General features: G+C 47.8%; 1 protein-coding gene across 1 annotated transcript in view; it reads left to right on the forward strand.

The window, feature by feature from the left end:
• The window catches only part of FTSJ3 (FtsJ RNA 2'-O-methyltransferase 3), a 75,989-nt gene that overhangs the window by 48,046 nt on the left and 7,853 nt on the right, over positions 1-20,090 (forward strand). Inside the window, exons 14-20 of the mRNA XM_040321025.1 lie at positions 1,995-2,197; positions 4,743-4,863; positions 10,238-10,322; positions 11,883-12,063; positions 12,153-12,238; positions 18,468-18,570; positions 19,630-19,813. Coding sequence (XP_040176959.1) covers positions 1,995-2,197; positions 4,743-4,863; positions 10,238-10,322; positions 11,883-12,063; positions 12,153-12,238; positions 18,468-18,570; positions 19,630-19,813 — 963 coding nt within the window. The remainder of the gene's footprint in view (positions 1-1,994; positions 2,198-4,742; positions 4,864-10,237; positions 10,323-11,882; positions 12,064-12,152; positions 12,239-18,467; positions 18,571-19,629; positions 19,814-20,090) is intronic.

Genomic DNA, 20,090 nt, shown 5'->3' on the forward strand with positions numbered 1-20,090 from the left:
ATAGTACTGGCAAGTTTGGACCCAGTATCCAAACACTCCTGAGCTAACTTGGTTTAAGAGCATTTTGCAAGACGAGCAAAATGTTAAAACACATTTTTTGCATATCTTTTTTGAATATAGGAGCCACAAGGGATATAGTGTGCTTTAAGGGGGGGGGGGGGAGACAAATGAGCAGCTTACTGCACATAGTAAATGTATTTTACACTGAGAACCTGGAGAGAGGGAGAAAGAAGCAGCACAAGGAGACAGTAAATTGTGTTGCTGGTCAAGGAGCACAGGCATGTACTGTCCATTTTTCCCGGTGGGCCGATGGCTCAGCGGGCCGGTTTTGGTGACAGCCTGTTAAAGTAATGGCTGTGCTGCCCATTAATTTTAGCACCGCTGTACTGCCTATAAGAGAAATAAAGTAGAAAGGCTAATGGCCAGTGAATGGTGGGGGCGCTTGAGTGGCCATCGAGGTTGGCCGGCCAGGGGGGGCGGGTTTGTCCGGCCAGCCGGTAAAGGAGAGACCTGTCATCAGCACTGCCCATCACCTCACTTCATAGTGCGCAACCCAGGTCAACCTCAGCGCTGCTGCCTTGCTGAAAGGCAGCCAATGGCTGTGCAGAAATGCCGGTTTCTGAAATTCCAGCCAATGAGGCTGTAGCAATGTTCCTGCATGCAGTGCCGATCCTGAACTCCCTGGGGCCCTAAGCAAAATGACATGTCACATTAAAGTTGAGAAGTGGGGGGCTGCCCACAGTGACGTGCCACATTAAAGATTATAGTTGAGAAACGGGGTGTTCTGCTGTCGGAAATTACATCTTACATTAAATGAGAAGCGGGGGGTACTGACTTCTTACCTCTTCTCCCATGCAGCCAGCAAGTTGAGAAGCGGGGTAAGGGACCAAAAATTACATCTCACCAGGCGGGGCCTTTAGTAATTTGGGGGGCCCTCCGCAGCTTTATGGGGCCCTAAGCGGCTTGCATAGTGAGCCTATAGGGCGGATCGGCCCTGCCTGCATGTGTCGTTAGCCCTCCCACTTCACTTGTTTTCAAAATTAAAGAGGAGTTCCACCCAAAAATGTAACTTCCTCTTAACCCACTCCTCGCCCCTTACATGCCACATTTGGCATGTAATTTTTTTTGGGGGGGAGTGGGGGCTTCAGGAGAAGGGGACTTCCTGTCCCACTTCCTCCTTCCGCCGAGGGGCTGCTAAGGCGATACGTCATATCGCCTTTTGGCAGCCCCTCCCTGTAGGCGATCGCCTGGGACACGTGACAGGTCCCAGGCGATCGCCTGTCCAATCAAACAGCGCAGGGCCGCGCGCGCATGCGCAGTGCCGCTCGCGCATGCGCAGAGGGTGCCCGGCCGTGAAGCCGAAAGCTGTCACGGCCGGGTGCCCACAGTGACAATGAAGACGCTGGCCGGGGAGGGGGGGAGAGGAGCGGGACCCCCGGCCGGCGCGTCGCTGGAGCAGGTAAGTGTCAGTTTATTAAAAGCCAGCAGCTACACTTTTTGTAGCTGCTGACTTTTAATAAACTTAAAAAATGGGTGGAAAACCCCTTTAAAGTGGGCTGGTCTGGATGAGTGCAATTTTTTTGGTCCCAGTCCAGCCCTGAAGGAGCATGCTCCAAGGAGGAGAGATCAGAATGAGGAGGGATGAACTTGTCCGTCTGCTCCTTCTCCTTTCACTGTCCAGTCACATAGTGTAAGTGAAAGGGAAACTGCTGCAGGGAAAAATCTGATCCCCCTCCCCTGCTAGACAGCTCTATTGCCGTATGGCAGAGATGTGTGAATCTCAGGACTGGATAGATAGAAACACAACCTTTTGCAATGTACAGCCGCTCCCATATATATGTATTTTCTCTGTATAGTAAGCTGCTTGCCTGGCCTTCAGCTTTCCTTTTTGTTATATTGTTGCAGTAATCTGGGAGTGCTAATGCACTTTGAATGCACTGTTGCTTATTGAATAAGAGTCCTAGCTTATATGCCCTCTCTGTTGTTTTTTTTAGCTCTTGCAAACGTTGTCACGCGGAGACATGTCTGCCGCAGATGCCCTTATGTCAGACTCCGCCTATTACGATGGAGATGTTGTTTTGTCAGACGATGAGAACCTGGAGGATGATGAGATCTCTCTTGCCAGCGATCTGGATGAGGATGATGTGGAGGAAGTGAGAAAACATGAGAAGAATCTGCAGAATAAACCGGGGAAAAGGTAAGACGTGCCTCCCTAATTTTTTTTAAGTAATATTATTCCTAATTAAAACATATAAATGTAGTATATCCGATTTAAAGTTAGTTTAGCATATCTGCGTATTTATTTGTAGCCATATTAAGCTATTTGGCATGTTTATTATCCACTTGCCGACCAGCCGCCGTCGTTTTACGGCGGCAGGTCGGCTCTCCTGCGCGAGAGCACGTAATATAACGTTGGCTCTCCTAGCGGCCACTAGGGCACGCCCCCCCCCCCTCTCCTGACTCCCGCGCGCGTGCCTGGCGGTCGCGATCACCGCCGGGCACACGCGATCGCTCGTTACAGAGCGAGGACCTGGAGCTGTGTGTGTAAACACACAGCTCCAGGTCCTGTCAGGGAGAGAAATGCTGATCTTCTGTTCATACAATGTATGAACAGCGATCAGTCATTTCCCCATGTCATTCCCACCCCCCCTACTGTTAGAACACAATGAGGGAACATACATAACCCCTTCACTGCCAGTGGCATTTTTATAGTAATCCAATGCATTTTTATAGCACTGTTCGCTATAAAAATGCCAATGGTCCCAAAAGTGTCCGCCATAATGTCGCAGTACCAAAAAAAAAAACGATCGCCGCCATTACTAGTAAAAAAAAAATATTAATAAAAATGCCATAAAAATACCCCCTATTGTGTAAATGCTATAACTTTTGCGCAAACCAATCAATAAACGTTTATTGCGTTTTTTTAGTTTTTTTTTACGAAAAATATGTAGAAGAATACATATCGGCCAAAACTGAGAATTTCTTTTTTATTTTATATATTTTTGGGGGATATTTATTACTGCAAAAAGTAATAAATATTAATTTTTTTTCAAAATTGTCGCTCTATTTTTGTTTATAGCGCAAAAACGAAAAACTGCAGAGGTGATCAAATACCACAAAAAGAAAGCTCTATTTGTGGGAAAAAAAGGACGCCATATTTGTTTGGGAGCCACGTCGCACGACCGCGCAATTGTCAGTTAAAGCGACGCAGTGCCGAATTGCAAAAAGTGCTCTGGTCTTTGACCAGCAATATGGTCTGGGGGTTAAGTGGTTAACCACTTAAGCCCCGGACCTTTAGGCAGCTAAATGGCCAGGTTTTGCGATTCGGCACTGCGTCGCTTTAACAGACAATTGTGCGACGTGCAAACGTTTATCGATTGGTTTGCGCAAAATTTATAGCGTTTACAAAATGGGGAGATAGTTTTATTATTTATTTATTTATTACTACTAATGGCGGCGATCAGCGATTTTTTTCGTGACTGCGACATTATGGCGGACACTTCGGACAATTTTGACACATTTTTGGGACCATTGGCATTTTCACAACAAAAAATGCATTTAAATTGCATTGTTTATTGTGAAAATGACAGTTGCAGTTTGGGAGTTAACCACAGGGGGCGCTGGAGGAGTTAACCACAGGGGGCGCTGTAGGAGTTAGGGTTCACCTAGTGTGTGTTAACAACTGTAGGGGGGTGTGGCTGTAGGAATGACGTCATCGATCGAGTCTCCCTATAAAAGGGATCACTCGATCGATGCAGCCGCCACAGTGAAGCACGGGGAAGCCGTGTTTACATACGGCTCTCCCCGTTCTTCAGCTCCGGGGAGCGATCGCGACGGAGCGGCTAGAAACGAACAGCGCTAATCAAATTGCTTGCTTACATTTCAATCTGTGGGGGCGACGTACACAGACACTAATTGCAATTTAAAAAGCCACAGATGTGGAAAATTGACCTTTTAATTTCCATTTTAACGTGTGTGTGTGTGTGTACCAAGGGCCAAACATTTCAGGGGATGGAGGCTTTTGATCAGGGCAATTTGGGTGATTTCTGTGTGTGATAATAATGAGATAATAAATGGCTTCATATGATCACTATCCATAACCACTTAAGCCCCAGACCATTTGGCTGGCCAAAGACCAGGCCACTTTGTGGTCCTTTTTACACACAGAGCTCCACGTCCTGCTGTGTCACCGACAATCGCGAGTGTCTGGCGGACATCGCGGCCGCCAGGCACGTTGTTTCCCCCGCTGGGCGCATGGGGAATCGCAACAACAGGACGTCTAAAGACGTCCACTCGGCACTTGAGAGCCGCGCTGTGGACGTCTTTCGTCTATAGCCCGGCCCTCTAGTGGTTAAGAGCGATCATGGGTGATCGCACCCGCCGGGCACTCGCATCGACAACGGGGGCGAGCGCCCCTAGTGGCCACAGAGCAACATCGCGTTATATTACGTGATTTTGCGCAGCTGAGCCAACCTGCCGCAGGCGGTCGGCAAGCGGTTAAATAAATATAAGAGTTTTTTTGTTCTGACCAGTCATGTTTTCAATATCATTGCCAAAATGTCACTCTTTCTGGCAGGGTGTGCAAACTTTGGAGCATAATTGTAGACGGATCAGGCCGAATTTTAATCCGTCTATGGCCAGCAGTTTTATTTAGGCTTTAAAGGTTTTATTTTACTGGCACTTGCACCGACACATGCTGGTGGATAGATTCACAGGATCATCAATCTTTTCTCTGTTCTCAGGGTCCCAGGAGCCAATCAGCAGACACACGAGGAGGATGAAGAAACCACAAATCCTCTGCTGCTGTCCCTAGAGGATAAATCTGAGCGTGAGCAAAGAGACACCAGTCTGTGGTTTGGAAAGGTGAGTCAGAAATCTTCCATAAAATTCCTTGTTTGGCTACCTGAAAGATTCTTTAACCACTTCAGCCCCGGAAGATTTGGCTGCTAAATGACCAGGCCATTTTTCCCAATTTGGCACTGTGTCGCTTTAACTGACAATTGCGCGGTTGTGCGACGCTGTGCCCAAACAAAATTGACGTCCTTTTTTCCCCCCCACAAATAGAGCTTTCTTTTGGTGGTATTTTATCATCTCTGCGATTTTTTTATTTTTTGCGCTATAAACAAAAAAAGAGTGTAAATTTAGAAAAAAAAACAACATTTTGTACTTTTTGCTATAATAAATATACCCCGATTTTTTTCTCAGTATAAGCGGATACGTATTCTTCTACATATTTTTGGTAATAAAAATCGCAATAAGTGTATATTGATTGGTTTGCGCAAAAGCTATAGCGTCTACAAAATAGGGGATTGATTTATGGCAATTTTTTTATTAGTCTTTTTTTTAGTAATGGCAGCAAGCTGCGATTTTTATTGTGACTGCGACATTATGGCGGACACATCGGACACTTTTGACGCTATTTTGGGACCATTGTCATTTTTACAGCGATCAGTGCTATAAAAATGCACTGATTACTGTGTAAATGACACTGACAGGGAAGGGGTTAAACACTAGGGGGGTGATGAAGGGGTTAAGTGTGTCCTAGGGAGTGATTCTAACTGTAGGGCGGATGGTAGGGGTGCAACGGATCAAAAAACTCACGGATCGGATCATTTTTCAGATCAGCAAAAAATAAAGACTAATCTTGTTACACCCACCGGAGTTTAACCACTTGCCGACCTCCTCATGTACATATATGTCAGCAGAATGGCACGGACAGGCACATGTACGTACCTGTACGTCCTCTGCTAGACGTGGGTCGGGGGTCCCCCCCCCCCCCCCCCCGGTACATGCGGCGGTCAGTAAGCCTCGGGGGGCGATCCTGGACGAGGGCGCGGCTATTCGTTTATAGCCGCCCCGGAGCTGAAGAACGGGGAGAGCCGTAGGTAAACACGGCTTCCCCGTGCTTCACTGTGGCGGCGCATCGATCGAGTGATCCCTTTTATAGGGAGACTCGATCGATGACGTCATTCCTACAGCCACACCCCCCTACAGTTGTAAACACACACTAGGTGAACCCTAACTCCTACAGCGCCCCCTGTGGTTAACTCCTAAACTGCAACTGTCATTTTCACAATAAACAATGCAATTTAAATGCATTTTTTGCTGTGAAAATGACAATGGTCCCAAAAATGTGTCAAAATTGTCCGAAGTGTCCGCCATAATGTCGCAGTACCGAAAAAAATCGCTGATCGCCGCCATTAGTAGTAAAAAAAATAAATAAAAAAAAAATGCAATAAAACTATCCCCTATTTTGTAAACGCTATAAATTTTGCGCAAACCAACCGATAAACGATTATTGCGATTTTTTTTTTTTTACCAAAAATAGGTAGAAGAATACGTATCGGCCTAAACTGAGGAAAATAAATAAATTTATATATGTTTTTGGAGGATATTTATTATAGCAAAAAGTAAAAAATATTGCATTTTTTTCAAAATTGTCGCTCTATTTTTGTTTATAGCGCAAAAAATAAAAACCGCAGAGGTGATCAAATACCACCAAAAGAAAGCTCTATTTGTGGGGAAAAAAGGACGCCAATTTTGTTTGGGAGCCACGTCGCACGACCGCGCAATTGTCTGTTAAAGCGACGCAGTCCCGAACTGTGAAAACACCTTGGGTCTTTAGGCAGCATATTGTTCCGGTCCTTAAGTGGCTAAGGGCCCTTTCACACGTACGGACCGTATGTCCGCATTTTCATCCGTCCGTTTGCGGATGAAAACGGGACATACATGGGTCCCTATGTGATTACGGGTGTCAGCGGATGAACATCCGCTGACATCCGTAATTTGTCCGCCTCCGCAAAGATCCGCATTTTGCAGACGGAAGAAATCCTATTTTTCTTCCGTCTGGCGGATCAGATCGGGTGAACGCGGACATACGGTCCGTGTTCGTCCGATCCCCCATAGGGGAGAGCGGAGGAAACACAGGGCGGTCCCTGCACGGTGTACGGGGACCGCCCCCTGTCTGCTGCCAGCTCAGCGGGGATTTTACGGAGGATCCCCGCTGAGCAAAGCGGACACACGGAGCGGATCATTACTGATCCGCTCCGTGTGAAAGGGCCCTTAGATTTCACAGTTATTTTCAACACAAAACAGAGCTTATGTGTTTAAATACAGTGTATGTAAATCTGACGGACTGTTTACATGTTACATTTTAAAAGCCGCAGCAAACCTGCTGACCTTACATGCTTGCTAATGTGACAGAACACCTCTGATTTTCACATTTAGTTACCGTATTTATAGGGGTATTGCGCGCTCCGGCGTATAGCGCGCACCCCTAATGTTGACCCGACAACCTGTAAAAAAAACATTTTATTACTTACAGTTTTGGTGTCTTGCCCGGCGTCCGTCCGCGGCCTCGGTGGTGTCCTCCCGGCTTCTCCCGCGCTGTCTCCGAGTCGAATCCCCGCTTCCCTAATCACTATCATTACTCTAGTGTTACTAAACCTACAACAGTGAAATCAGTGGCCCGGATTCAGTAAGAATTGCGCTTTTTTTACGGAGGCGCAGGGCAACGTTTTTGCCCTGCGCCCCCGCAATTTTTTTTGCGCTGCCCTCGATTCACGGAGCAGAAGCTCCGTAAATTGCGCGGGCGCGCCGGCAAAATGCCCGGCGTAAGCGCACGCAATTTAAATGATCCCGTAGGGGGCAGGAATCATTTAAATTAGGCGCGTTCCCGCGCCGATCGTAGAGCGCATGCTCCGTCGGGAAACTTTCCCGACGTGCATTGCGGCAAATGACGTGGACGTCATTTGCTTTTAAGTGAACGTGAATGGCGTCCAGCGCCATTAACGATTCACTTATGCAAACTACGTAAATTTCAAATTTCGCGACGCGGGAACGACGGGTATACGTAACATGGGCTGCCCCTGCTAATAGCAGGGGCAGCCTTACGCAAAAACCGCCATATGGAAACGACGTAAATTGCGTACGCAGGGCTCGCGCAACGTTGTGAATCGGTGTTAGTATGCAATTTGTATACTATACGCTTAGCACAACGGGAACGCCACCTAGCGGCCATCGCAAGAATGCAGCCTAACATATGCGGGCATAAGAGCCTTATGCCGCGCATATCTTAGGCTGCAGTCGGCGTAACGAGGTTCCTGAATCAGGAGCATTCGTTACGCCGGGGCAAGTAAGCAATTGCGCTATGTAACCTATGGTTACACAGGCGCAATTGCTTCTTGAATCCAGGCCAGTGTGTATATGCGGTAAAGCACGCTTGTTATAGTTACGGTGGAACCTAAGGGGTTAATCCTCTGCATTGTGTAAATAGGCTGCTTGATCCTGTATGCACAGAGGCTCCCATTCTTCCACTGACTGCATAAGATGTCCGGATAAGACAGAGTCTATGGAGTCAGGCTGCACATGCTCAGTTTCGTGTGTACTGCTACCGTGTTTCTCCGAAAATAAACCGGGTCTTATATTAATTTTGGCAACAAAAGATACAGTAGGGCTTATTTTCGGGGTAGGTCTTACCATGTAATGTGCTGTCTTCTCTCGCCCACCATCTCCCTGCCAGGAATCCCTAGTGTGAACCGAGGTAAAATGCTTGTAAAATCCTATAATTTACTATATTACAGTATTATATAAATGTACATTGTGTGTGTGTTTCTGTAATATAATTGTGCCAAATACCTTCATTATAGCGCCGCTCTGCGCTTCTGTGACCCGCCGGAGCTCTCTTCCCTGCAATTATATTACAGAAACACACACATTGTACATTATATACTACTGTAATAGAGTGGATTATAGGATTTTACAAGCATTTTAAACTAGGTCTTATTTTCGGGGTAGGGCTTATATTGCAACCCCCTGGAAAATAAAGCTAGGTCTTATTTTCGGGGGAAACGCGGTAGAAAGTTTTTTATCTTCTTTGGATAGTGCATGCGATCAGCACCGGGCCAATCAGTACTGTCCAGACAGGGGGTCAAGGGTCCTTTGATCCTGATAGGACAGCTCAATGCAGTATGAAAACTCCTCCTACAAGCTTTAACCAGGCACTGATCGAAGTCACAAGACCGCTATATACTGCTGATGAGAAAGGGTATTTAGCAGTTTATATTTACTAAAACGATTGCATGTCCATGTTCTGTGTACTGTGGGAGACCAGATATAGTGATTGCAGGGTTCTGAGATGAGTAACACTTTAAGGGCAGGTATGCCTGGAGGGATCCCACCCCTCTTTAACTGCACAGGGACCAACGTGAAACCCAGCAAAAGAACAATGGCAGCGAAGGCATCCATTGCGTCCCTGCACCCAATTCAACCAACTGTGTTGAGAAAAGGGCAACCACCCCTACCTATAACTGGCCCTATATAAGGTTGTTCACCCCCCCTCTTGCATCAGGGTCCATATCTGAGTCCCCTCCGCACCCCCTCCCCAATACATCAGGGTCCATATCTGAGTCCCCTCCGCACCCCTCCCCCCCCCCAATACATCAGGGTCCATATCTGAGTCCCCTCCGCACCCCTCCCCCCCCCCCCCCAATACATCAGGGTCCATATCTGAGTCCCCTCCGCACCCCTCCCCCCCCCCAATACATCAGGGTCCATATCTGAGTCCCCTCCGCACCCCCCCCCCCCCCCCCCCCAATACATCAGGGTCCATATCTGAGTCCCCTCCGTGCCCCTCCCAACCCCCCCCCCCCCCAATACATCAGGGTCTATATCTGAGTCCCCTCTGTGCCCCTCCCAACCCCCCCCAATACATCAGGGTCCATATCTGAGTCCCCTCCGCACCCCTTCTCCCCCCCCCCAATACATCAGAGTCCATATCTGAGTCCCCTCCTTGCCCCTCCCAACCCCCCCCCCCCCCCCAATACATCAGGGTTCATATCTGAGTCCCCTCCGTGCCCCTCCCAACCCCCCCCCCAATACATCAGGGTCCATATCTGAGTCTCCTCCGTGCCGCTCCCAACCCCCCCCCCCAATACATCAGGGTCCATATCTGAGTCCCCTCCGTGCCCCTCCCAACCCCCCCCCCCCCCCCAATACATCAGGGTCCATATCTGAGTCCCCCCCCCCCCCCCAATACATCGGAGTTTTTATCGGAGTCCCCCCCTTACATCGGTGTTATTGAAATCCCCTCTTGAATCAGAGTCCCCCCCCCCCCCTGACATCAGGGCCTTTGGTTACCTTCAGGATTAATTGATTCCACAGATTTACAAGCAGTTCATATTTTGTTTTGATCATATTATGTTTAGTGGCAATTTTTATTCATTTATTTTTGTTTCAGGGAATTTTCTCATCTATACTACAATCTGATGCTGATGAGGAGATGGAACTTAAGCAGGCAAAAATTTTACAGGATACCAAAAAAGGTAAAGTACTGGAAACTAGATAGGTCCGTAACATTTTATCAAAGAGATCCTACAGACCAACTCAACCAATGATGGTGTGCGACTCGGTGATTATGTACAGAGATTTTCAGGTTTTTCTCTGTGAGATTAACCCAACGGACAACACAACCACAAAATAAAGAACAGTTAATTGCCTGCAACTGTTAAAGCGGAGGTTCACCACAAAAACATTTTTTTAACATTACATTCAGCCGAGTTGTCATAATGACAATCGGCTGTTTTTTTTTTTTTTTTTTTTTTTTCGTACATACCGTATTTTCACCGCCGCTTCCGGGTATGTCTTCTGCGGGACTGGGCGTTCCTAATTGATTGACAGGCTTCCGACCGTCGCATACAGCGCGTCAGGAGTTGCCGAAAGAAGCCGAACGTCGGTGCGCAGGCGCCGTATAGAGCCGACTCGCAGTCCGGCTTCTTTCGGCAACTCGTGACGCGATGTATGCGACGGTCGGAAGCCTGTCAATCAATTAGGAACGCCCAGTCCCGCAGAAGACATACCCGGAAGCGGCGGTGAAAATACGGTATGTACGGGGAAATAAAAAATAAATAAAAAAACAGCCGATTGTCATTAGGACAACTCGGCTGAATGTAATGTTACATTTTTTTTTTTTGGATGAACCCCCGCTTTAAATGGCAATTGGTCGTTATTCATTCACAGTTTGTTCTTTATTGGTCACTAGAAATAATAATAATAATAAAAAGTAATGAATGGCTCATCAAAAGATCAAAAAACTTGCTGGAAAAACAAGTCCTATTAATGGTGACCTTACAGGACTTAAAGGTAAAAAAATGTTTCCCTAAATAGCTTCCTTTACCTTAGTGCAGTCCTCCTTCACTTACCAAGGCCATTTTGCTTTCAAATGTCCTTATTTCTTCTGAGAAATCCTCACTTCCTGTTCTGTAACTACACGCAGTAATGCGAGGCTCTCTCCCTGGTGTGGAGAAAGCCTCTTGAGGGGGCGAGCAGGAGGGTCAGGACACTCTCTACTTTGCAGATAGAGAAAGGAGCTCTGTGTTAGTGGGCGTCCTGACTCTCCTGCTCGCCCACACCAGGGAGAAAGCCTTGCATTACGGTGGTGAGTTAGACAGAAGAACAGAAAGTGAGGATTTTGAACAGCTTGCCTTTAATGTACAAAAAAAAAAAATCTTAATTTTTTTTTTACTCACTTCTATATGGCTGTTACTAGGCAGATTTTGTAATCTGCAGTGGTAGAACTTCCTGTCCTAAAACCCCATTGCCTCCTGGGAAATGATGACACTCATTTCCCAGGAGTCCCTGGGCATTCCTGTGCCTAAAAATCCCAGCATGCACCTCTTTCGGAAGAAACATGAACTGGGCTTCATAATGCCCACAGCTATGATGGAAACGGCCACAAGATCCCTGAGATGATATCGGGTAAGGTTTTGCACCTGTTTATGTACCGATCGTGCTTTATTAATATGTTTTAATGAATATTCATAATAATGTAATTGAGATCTGCCCGGAACCCCGCTTTAAGGTAACACCCAATTGTTAATGTATAGAAACAAAGCCAGAAGAAAAGAAGAAAGACAGAAAGAAAAAACGGAAATCTGAGGAAACCACAATAGAGGTGAACACAGAAACGCCGTCCAAGGGTCCCGAAACATCTGCGGGGGGGTCTGACCAGACTGCAGCTGCTGAGGACTCCAATGACTCCGATAGCGACAGCAGTGATGACGAAGGGTAAGATGGGGGAAGGGCCGCTGGCAATTGTGATCCTTACTCAAGACAGTTTGTACCTATAATGTCTTCTTCATGTGTGTGTCATGTAGGCATATAAAGTCTTTGAAGAAGAGTCATGGAAAAAGAGAAATTGATGAGACCGATGACTTTGAAGTGGTTCCAGTAGAACGTCCAGGTTGGTATCTTAAAATTGGGGTTCAGGTTATACCAGGGTGCAGGGGAGGGCTGGCAGCCTTAGGCCTGGGGGGCAAGTCCAGTCAAGTGGCCCAGTGATGGATCGAAGAAAGCAGTCTAAGATTTTTCATGATCACAAGTCCGCACAGAGGCCTCCCCTTACATCAGAGTCCGCACAGAGGCCTCCCCTTACATCAGAGTCCGCACAGAGGCCTCCCCTTACATCAGAGTCCGCACAGAGGCCTCCCCTTACATCAGAGTCCGCACAGAGGCCTCCCCTTACATCAGAGTCCGCACAGAGGCCTCCCCTTACATCAGAGTCCGCACAGAGGCCTCCCCTTACATCAGAGTCCGCACAGAGGCCTCCCCTTACATCAGAGTCCGCACAGAGGCCTCCCCTTACATCAGAGTCCGCACAGAGGCCTCCCCTTACATCAGAGTCCGCACAGAGGCCTCCCCTTACATCAGAGTCCGCACAGAGGCCTCCCCTTACATCAGAGTCCGCACAGAGGCCTCCCCTTACATCAGAGTCCGCACAGAGGCCTCCCCTTACATCAGAGTCCGCACAGAGGCCTCCCCTTACATCAGAGTCCGCACAGAGGCCTCCCCTTACATCAGAGTCCGCACAGAGGCCTCCCCTTACATCAGAGTCCGCACAGAGGCCTCCCCTTACATCAGAGTCCGCACAGAGGCCTCCCCTTACATCAGAGTCCGCACAGAGGCCTCCCCTTACATCAGAGTCCGCACAGAGGCCTCCCCTTACATCAGAGTCCGCACAGAGGCCTCCCCTTACACCCGAGTCCGCACAGAGGCCTCCCCTTACACCCGAGTCCGCACAGAGGCCTCCCCTTACACCCGAGTCCGCACAGAGGCCTCCCCTTACACCCGAGTCCGCACAGAGGCCTCCCCTTACACCCGAGTCCGCACAGAGGCCTCCCCTTACACCCGAGTCCGCACAGAGGCCTCCCCTTACACCCGAGTCCGCACAGACCCCATACACATCAGATCTGATGTAAGGGGTGTTCTGGGAAACTTGATTTAAGGGTGCATGCTGTGGACTATTGTGTAAAGAGGGTCTCTGCTCACCAAAGCCTGCCCCCCCTCCCCCTTTAACAAAGTCTACAGAGCACCCCTTTTTATACACTGGGAGGCAGGAGAGACTAAAGAGGGTGAACTTACCAGGATGGAGGCTGAGGCGCATTCAGGCTGTCTGATGATTTTTTGGGTTCAAACTTCCTGTCCAGTGCCCACACATGCCCGGGGAGTGTGGGCAGGGCCGACTCAGAAGGAGGAGGATCAGATGAGCTCTATCTTTCCTCGTGTCTGTGCAGAGATAGAAGGGGATGTCAGCGCTGGTGTGCGCTGAGGCTGAGCTATGTGTGAGACGAGACATAGCTCAGCTCTGCAGCCATCTACCTCAGAGCTGACACAGGCACAGTGGGAGGTGAGCAGCAGCCGTGACCTGTGTTAACAGAGCTCCAGCAGGCATATTCCTGCTCTGCAAAAACAGCATTTGGTAATGGCGGCCGGTGGCTGTGCATAGTGTCACCAGCCCGGGGGGAGATTTCCACCCTGCCAGCGTGTTTTCAAACAAAATGCCTGGTTTACCATCTTCATTTTTAAACACATAAAGTTCTAAGTTGATACAGGAAGAATGATACCAATGACCATTGTTTACTGTAATCTGTTAAAGGGGTTGTAAAGGAATTTTTTTTTTTTTTCTAAATAGCTTCCTTTACTTTAGTGCAGTCCTCCTTCACTTACCTCATCCTTCCATTTTGCTTTTAAATGTCCTTATTTCTTCTGAGAAATCCTCACTTCCTGTTCTTCTGTCTGTAACCACACACAGTAATGCGAGGCTTTCTCCCTGGTGTGGAGAAAGCCTCTTGAGGGGGCGAGCAGGAGTGTCAGGACGCCCACTAACACACAGCTCCTTTCTCTATCTGCAAAGTAGAGAGTGTCCTGACTTGCCTGCTCGCCCCCTCAAGAGGCTTTCTCCACACCAGGGAGAAAGCCTCGCATTACGGTGTGGAGTTACAGACAGAAGAACAGGAAGTGAGGATTTCTCAGAAGAAATAAGGACATTTAAAAGCAAAATGGAAGGATGAGGTAAGTGAAGGAGGACTGCACTAAGGTAAAGGAAGCTATTTGGGGGGAAAATGTTTTCCTTTACAAACCCTTTAAGACCAACTCCAGCCACCAGTATAAGTCCATTACATAGCAATAACCATTCCTTGCCAAACCATTCAGACTGCTACCGTGTTTCCCCGAAAATAAGACCTAGCGCTATTTTCCAGGAGGGCTGCAATATAAGCCCTACCCCGAAAATAAGCCCTAGTTCGGGGAAATTGTGTGCTTTTGCAATCAACATGTCATACGGTACTGTGTGCGGTATGCAGCATGGTTACTCCACAAGGTATTTACAGATTATTTTTCTTCACATGCTGGTGTGCTCTCTTCTCTGCTTCGAGCATTGTAGAGGGAGGGGGGCCAGGGACCCTTGCTGGAGGCTGGGAGAGGTGGAGGAGAGCTGAGGTGTTTGGCACTGTTAAATTGCAGGGGCACACACATTCTGTATTGTGTGCTACTGTAAAAGAAAGGATTTGGGCATTTTAAGTTTGTTCAAACTGGGGATTCCTGAATATGTTAAGACCTACCCCGAAAATAAGCCCTACTGGGTCTTTTGTTGCCAAAATTAATATAAGACCCGGGCTTATTTTCGGGGAAACACGGTATTGGTTGAGCTATACAATACGGAATTTGTGGCGATACTCCCTGAAAATCAAGACCGGGAAAATAGATGCTAATTTGCTTAAATCTTAACTCTGTGCTACCTGCTCCCCCTTCCCTCAAGACCCCCTGCACCAGTGATGGAGAACCTTGGCACCCCAGATGTTTTGGAACTACATTTCCCATGATACTCAGCTACACTGCAGAGTGCCTGATCATCATGGGAAATGTAGTTCGAAAACATCTGGAGTGCCAGGCTTCGCCATCACTGCCCTAAACCACTTTAGGCCCCCGCCAACAATATGCTATACTTAATTTTTTTTAGTGTACCTTTTTCTGATGTTTTCTGACTGGCCACATGATGCGCTGAGGGTAGGCGTCAGTTGCCTACAGCTGTTCCTGTCTTATGAGGTCTCAGTTACTTATTATTGAGTTTTTAGAAATATTCACATCTAAAAGCAGCAGTATATGCATGGTGAGTCTATATTATACCCATTTTGAAAAGTAATTGATACCCCCCATAACCTGTAGGTCATCAATGCCCTGTGCGGAGTTCACACTGTGACTGCTAGCAGCCATCAGGTACTTGCTGTCAATCCTAGCTATCTATGACTGCTGCGGTTCCCTCTAACAATCAGGAACCTTGATGAGTTCCCAATACATACAGTCCCCGAGTTCTTCAGCTCTGTGACCCGATCGCGGGATACCTGCTTCCGACCGGGTCGCGTGCGCGCCGGCGGCTGAGATCTTAAAGGGGATGTACCTGTACGCCCATATGCCCAGCCGTGCCATTCTGTCGACGTATATCGTCGTGTCGTGTAGCGGTCATCAAGTGTTTAACCACTTAAGCCCCGGACCTTTAGGCAGCTAAATGCCCAGGCCAGGTTTTGCAATTTGGCACTGCGTCGCTTTAACAGACAATTGCGCGGTCGTGCGACGTGGCTCCCAAACAAAATTGGCGTCCTTTTTTCCCCACAAATAGAGCTTTCTTTTGGTGGTATTTGATCACCTCTGCGGTTTTTATTTTTTGCGCTATAAACAAAAATAGAGCGACAATTTTGAAAAAAATTCAATATTTTTAACTTTTTGCTGTAATAAATATCCCCCAAAAAACATATATAACATTTTTTTTTCCCTCAGTTTAGGCCGATACGTATTCTTCTACCTATCTTTGGTAAAAAAAAATCGCAATAAGCGTTTATCGATTGGTTTGCGCAAAATGTATAGCGTTTACAAAATAGGGGATATTTTTATTGCATTTTTATAATTTTTTTTTTTTTACTACTAATGGTGGCGATCAGCGATTTTTTTCGTGACTGCGACATTATGGCAGACACTACGGACAATTTTGACACATTTTTGGGACCATTGTCATTTTCACAGCAAAAAATGCATTTAAATTGCATTCTTTATTGTGAAAATGACAGTTGCAGTTTGGGAGTTAACCACAGGGGGCGCTGTAGGAGTTAGGGTTCACCTAGTGTGTGTTTACAACTGTAGGGGGGTGTGGCTATAGGTCTGACGTCATCAATCGAGTCTCCCTATAAAGGGGATGACACGATCGATGCAGCCGCCACAGTGAAGCACGGGGAAGCCGTGTTTACATACGGCTCTCCCCGTTCTTCAGCTCCGGGGAGCGATCGCGACGGAGCGGCTATAAACGAATAGCCGCGCCGTCGTCCCGGATCGCTCTCCGAGGTAAGCCGCTCGCAGCGGGGGGGGGGGGGGGGGGTTTCCCCGATCGGACCCGCGGAAAGGCAAGGACGTATATATACGCCCATCTGCCTGTCCGTGCCATTTTGCGGACGTAAATAGTCGTGCGGCGGGCATTAAGTGGCTAAACCAGCCCGACCCTTTGAAGGCCGAGGCCACTTAAGCGACTTAGTAACCAGTCGCGGGCCACATTGAGCGGAGTGTGCAGATGACTGTGTGAGTGTGCAGGTCTGTGTCCAGTCTGCATATGCAAAGCAGACACAGACACAGCCCAATCTACTCTATGGGCCCTCCGATCCAATCAGATAGAAGGGGGCAGATCCTCTTCTGTTTTTTTTTTTTTTTTTTAGCAGATCGGAGGCAGGCAGGTGTAAACGGACAAAAGTCTGTTTACATCTGCCGCTCCATAGAGGTGAATGGAGGGTCCGATTGGGTTGGACCGATCATGTGAAAGGGGCCCAAGGCTGATTTTACACTGATGGTCTGCAGTCAATTGCGGCGCAGTGTACCTGTGGTTTTCCCGCCATCTATTATATTATGCAGGTGTGGTGCGCTTTCTGAAAAGCCGCTTGCTTCCTCTACCGCCGGCTTCATTCACAACACTGATGCTCTTGGATGGCAGGTTGGCAACCTGCAATCTGCGCTTGCCAACTAGCCAACCCAGAGCAGGAGGTCGCAGGGCACATCAGAGGGCTCCGCGGGCCACTGGTTGGGCACCCCTGGTTTAAACTTTGATGTGCTTTTATTACAGGCTCTGGATCGAATTGTGTTGCTAATTTAGAAATGGCCAGCAGAGAGAGCAGTGTTCATTTAGTTTTATTTATAGTTTTATGACTAAAATGCCATTTTAGTTTGTCGTATTTTAGTCATCTGAATTGTTTTAGTCATATTTTTTGACTAAATTAGTGTCAGTTTAGTCGATGAAAATTTTTTAGGGGCAGATCCACAAAGATCTGCCCCGGCGCAGCCTATCTGAGATACGATACGCCGCCGTAACTTACTTCTGTTTGGTTCGAATCCATAAAGAATTTGCGCCGTAAGTTACGGCGGCGTAGTCTATCTCTCGCGGCGTAATGGCTCGTAATTCAAATTGGCGAGTAGGGGGCGTGTTTCATTTAAATGAAGCGCGTCCCGAATGAACTGCGCATGCGCCGTCCCTAAATTTCCCGCCGTGCATTGCGCTAAATGACGTCGCAAGGACGTCATTGTTTTGACGTGGTCGTAAATTAAGTCCAGCCCGATTCACGGACGACTTACGCAAACAAATTATAGTTTTTTTAATTATACGCGGGAACAACAGCCATACTTAACATTGCGTACGCCACCAAATAGCAGCTTTAACTATACGCCGAAAAAAGCCGTCTAGAGACGACGTAAAAGAATGCGACGGCCGCTCGTACGTTCGTGGATCGTCGGAAATAGCTAATTTGCATACTCGACGCGGAAAACGACGGGAACGCCACCCAGCGGACGCCGAAGAATTGCATCTAAGATCCGAAGGCGTACTAAGACGTACGCCTGTCGGATCTAACCCAGATGCCGTCGTATCTTGTTTTGAGGATTCAAAACAAAGATACGACGCGGGAAATTTGAAAGTACGCCGGCTTATCAGTAGATACGCCGGCGTACTCGCTTTGTGGATCTGCCCCTTAGTCTACAAAATGAACTCTGGTCAAGAGAAATCCATTTTGGCCACATGGGTTGGGAATCTTTTGGGGAGCGTACATTTTTTCCACCGCTGTTTTCTGAAGATAGTTGTTGCTCACCTCAGGTTTTTGTTTTTGCAGTAAAACGATCTCGCGTCCTGGATCCAGAAGGTCTGGCCATTGGAACTATTATCGCCACATCTAAGAAAGCCTCCAGAGACCTGGTAGACCACTCCTTTAACAAGTCAGTACTTCTTTGTGTTTGTGTTGACCCGTCTGGTGTATATTCCTATTGGGGGGGGGGGGGTCAAAGGACAATAGGTCAATAGCATCTCACTGTAAGACCCTCTAGATAATAGCTAAACCATGGTTTGTTGTCCCCAAGCTAAAAAGCACAGAGAAATCAAATATTTTATATACTTTCTGGCAGGGTTTTTCCTTTCCGTACATTGGGCCAGATTCAGGTACCGCTGCGCACTTCTTACGGAGGCGCAGCGTCCCGTTTTTGCCCTGCGCCCCCGCAAATTATCTGCGATACGCTTCATTCACGAAGCAGTAGCCACGTAATTTGCGTGGGCGCTCCTCAAAAATGCCCGGCGTAAGGGCGCGTAATTTAAATGATCCCGTAGGGGGCGTGGATCATTTAAATTAGGTGCGTTCCCGCGCCGAACGTAGTGCACATGCTCCGTCGGGAAACTTTCCCGACGTGCATTGCGGCAAATGACGTCGCAAGGACGTCATTTGCTTCAAAGTGAACGTAAATGGCGTCCAGCGGCATTCACGATTCACTTACGCAAACGACGTAAAATGTAAACTTTGCGACGCGGGAACGACGGGTATACGTAGCATTGGCTGCCCCTGCTATTAGCAGGAGCAGCCTTACGCGAAAACCGACGAACGGAAACGGCGTAAACTGCGTGCGTAGGGTAGTGAATCGGCGTTAGTATGCAATTTGCATACTATACGCTGACCACTACGGGAACGCCCCCTAGCGGCCATCGTAAGAATGCAGCCTACGATATGACTGGCGTAAGAGCCTTATGCCAGTCATATCTTAGGCTGCAGTCGGTGTAACGAGGTTCCTGAATCAGGAGCATTCGAAACGCCGGTGCAAGTAAGCAATTGCGCTGCGTAACTATGGTTACGCAGACGCAATTGTTACCTGAATCTGGGCCATTGTTTTTATTCACTTGCAATGTGCCCTTGAATTGCCTTGCAATTGACTTTAGATATACTGTACATTCTGTATTTTATCCTCATTTTAGCTACATTCTGCTCAGCTTCATTTTCCACCTTTCCACAGGCGTGCGTTTAACGACGTTGAAGACGAACTTCCAGACTGGTTTATTTCTGAGGAACGCAAGCATCGCAATGTCCAGGTTCCTGTGGACCGTCAGACAATGGAGGAATACCGCCAAAGGCAACGAGAGCTGAACGCTCGACCAATCAAGAAAGTGGCTGAAGCAAAGGCCAGGAAGCGAAGAAGGGTGAGATGTCTCGTAATTATGATTGGAATGAGGGGCGCGGCCTCGGGCAAAGCTGACAGCGAAACAACACTTCACCCAGTCCTGTTAGCTGGCATTAAATATACATTTGAAATACTACATTAAAGTGGAGTTCCACCTAAAAATTGAACTTTTGGAACACCCCCCCCCCCCCCCTTCCGGTGTCAGGAGGGAGCAGATACCTGTGCAATCCAGGTATTTGCTCCCACTTTCAGGCATAGGTCCACTCCACTCCGTATTCTGGAAACCAGATACGCTT

This window comes from Rana temporaria, chromosome 8 (assembly GCF_905171775.1).
Source record: "Rana temporaria chromosome 8, aRanTem1.1, whole genome shotgun sequence".
In the NCBI taxonomy this organism is placed as follows: Eukaryota; Metazoa; Chordata; class Amphibia; order Anura; family Ranidae; genus Rana; species Rana temporaria.